This window comes from Pundamilia nyererei, unplaced genomic scaffold (assembly GCF_000239375.1).
Source record: "Pundamilia nyererei isolate P.nyererei 1_Seehausen unplaced genomic scaffold, PunNye1.0 scaffold00141, whole genome shotgun sequence".
Classification (NCBI taxonomy): Eukaryota; Metazoa; Chordata; class Actinopteri; order Cichliformes; family Cichlidae; genus Pundamilia; species Pundamilia nyererei.
In genome coordinates, this window is record NW_005187542.1 from 1719716 (window position 1) to 1721758 (window position 2043).

The 2043-nt window shown below is 40.8% G+C and overlaps 1 protein-coding gene across 2 annotated transcripts in view; it reads left to right on the plus strand.

Annotated features, from left to right (window-relative positions):
* The window catches only part of nufip1 (nuclear FMR1 interacting protein 1), a 21900-nt gene extending 20357 nt beyond the window's left edge, over positions 1 to 1543 (plus strand). For both annotated transcript variants that reach the window (XM_005744275.2, XM_005744274.2), the window contains exons 9-10: positions 446 to 681; positions 812 to 1543. In XM_005744275.2, coding sequence (XP_005744332.1) covers positions 446 to 681; positions 812 to 1333 — 758 coding nt within the window. In that variant the 3' untranslated portion in view covers positions 1334 to 1543. The remainder of the gene's footprint in view (positions 1 to 445; positions 682 to 811) is intronic.
* Positions 1544 to 2043: the final 500 nt, after the last annotated feature.

Here is a 2043-nt window from a genome sequence, read left to right on the forward strand (position 1 = left end):
TGTGTGTGTGTGTGTGTGTGTGTGTGTGTGTGTGTGTGTGTGTGTGTGTGTGTGTGTGTCCTGAGTCACAATAACTTGCCCTAGTTTTCATCAGATTCAACATTAAACATGTACTTTAATTTTATCTCGGAGTAGCTCTGTTGTTGTTTGGTTTTATTATGTAGTTTATAACAAAGCTTAGTGGGGATAGGTTAATTGGTTAATCCAAATTGTCACTAGGTGTGAATGTGAGTGCGAATGGTTGTCTGTCTCTGTGTTGGCCCTGCGACAGACTGGCGACCTGTCCAGGGTGTCCCCCGCCTCTCGCCCTATGACAGCTGGGATAGGCTCCAGCGCCCCCCGCGACCCTGAAAAGGATAAGCGGACGCGAATGGATGGATGGATATATAACAAAGTGTAACTTATGTCCAGTGTTTCTACTAACGCTTGTGCTTTTGCGTTTTAGCCACACCCATTCAGAGAGGTAAGGAGCTGGTGCAAGAGAACCAGGAGCTTCTAAACTTAATACCACCCAACCCTCAGGAGAGGGCACCTGCCAGGGGTAGAGGGGCTTTTTTACAGAATGCAGAGAGACAGAAAACAGTTCAGACAGATTCCAGACTTCACATGCCCAACAGCAAAGGGGAAAGAGCGGGACGAGGAAGACTACCACAGTCACATCGCCCCACTTTGCTTGAGATGGTATGGAAGTCATTTGACACTATGCATGCGTATTTATATGATTTTGATTTAGTAAAAAAGGACACGCTGTTTAAAGCTATACTATTTAGATGTGTTATTTAGTCCAACTCTTGTTTGTCTCTTTGTTTAGTTACTGGCTCCAGATATCCGACACGAGAGGAATGTCCTCCTGCAGTGTGTACGCTACATTGTCAGAAACCACTTCTTTGGGCTGGAGAGCAGATGTCACAACCAGGAGAAAACTGGAAACAAGGGCACAGCAGCTGTTACAAACGGAGAGCATGAAGGAAGATGGGAAGAATCATCAGAGAAAATCCAAGTTGCGTCCCCGTTTGCCTTCTTGATTAGTAGTGAGGGACATTCAGCAGTCCTGGATCTTGGCAGTACGGAGGGTTTAGTTACTAGTGAAGTTTCTGCAGTTAAGCAAGCTCCTTGTATACTGAATCACCAAGGGTCTACACGAGAACCTAATGAACCTACTGTGGAGTCTTTAGGAAGTGTTGGTGATTATACAGGTGATTTCATCCCAAATACTGAGGAGACAACAGCCAGTGATGTAAACCATCTGGATGTGTCCTCGAAGGATGGGATCACATGTATCTCAAATATGTATGATGATGAAATATGGGAGACCCCCAGTGTTCAAGTGTGAAAGACCCAAAATAGTTGGTCTTATTTTGTCCTAAACATCAAACTGAGATTCCAAATATGAATGAAGAATTTCTGTGGACAGGAATGATTTTTTTTTTTTTGATATGAGTTTATTATGTAAAGACAGACTGTCTTGTAAAATAAATCACGTGATTTGTAGTGATGAATTCTGAATCTTTATCTTTTCAGTGTTTGACTATCAATAAAAGGAGTGAACTGAAACGTGTGGTAAAGTACATTCACACTACCACGAGAGAAAATATACCTAGTGTTTGACTTGCAGTAAATTCGCACCACGGCTGGAAAGTGTGTTAGAGTTGACCCACTGTCTATTGAATTCAATGACATGAAAGTCAGGCAGGTTTACAAGTTTTGTTTGGTTTTTTTTGTTTGTTTTTTTACCAGTCTTTTCTTCTTCTTTTTTTTAATGGTTGAATAGATGATGGTACATCTATAGTTTAAATTTGTGCTTTTTTTCCCCATTTAAACTGATTGTTTGAACTTGGTTTTGTATTTCAACTCTCCCCTTTAATGCACTAATTGTTTTAGCAGACAGCTTTCCAGTTTCAAACTATTTAACTTCAAAGGTCAGTTATCTTATTCCAATGACAGATTACTATTGGTTTAAATTAGAGATGGACCATCCGATATTACGTATCGGTCCGATACTGACCTAAATTACTGGATCGGATATCGGAGAAAAATAAAAAA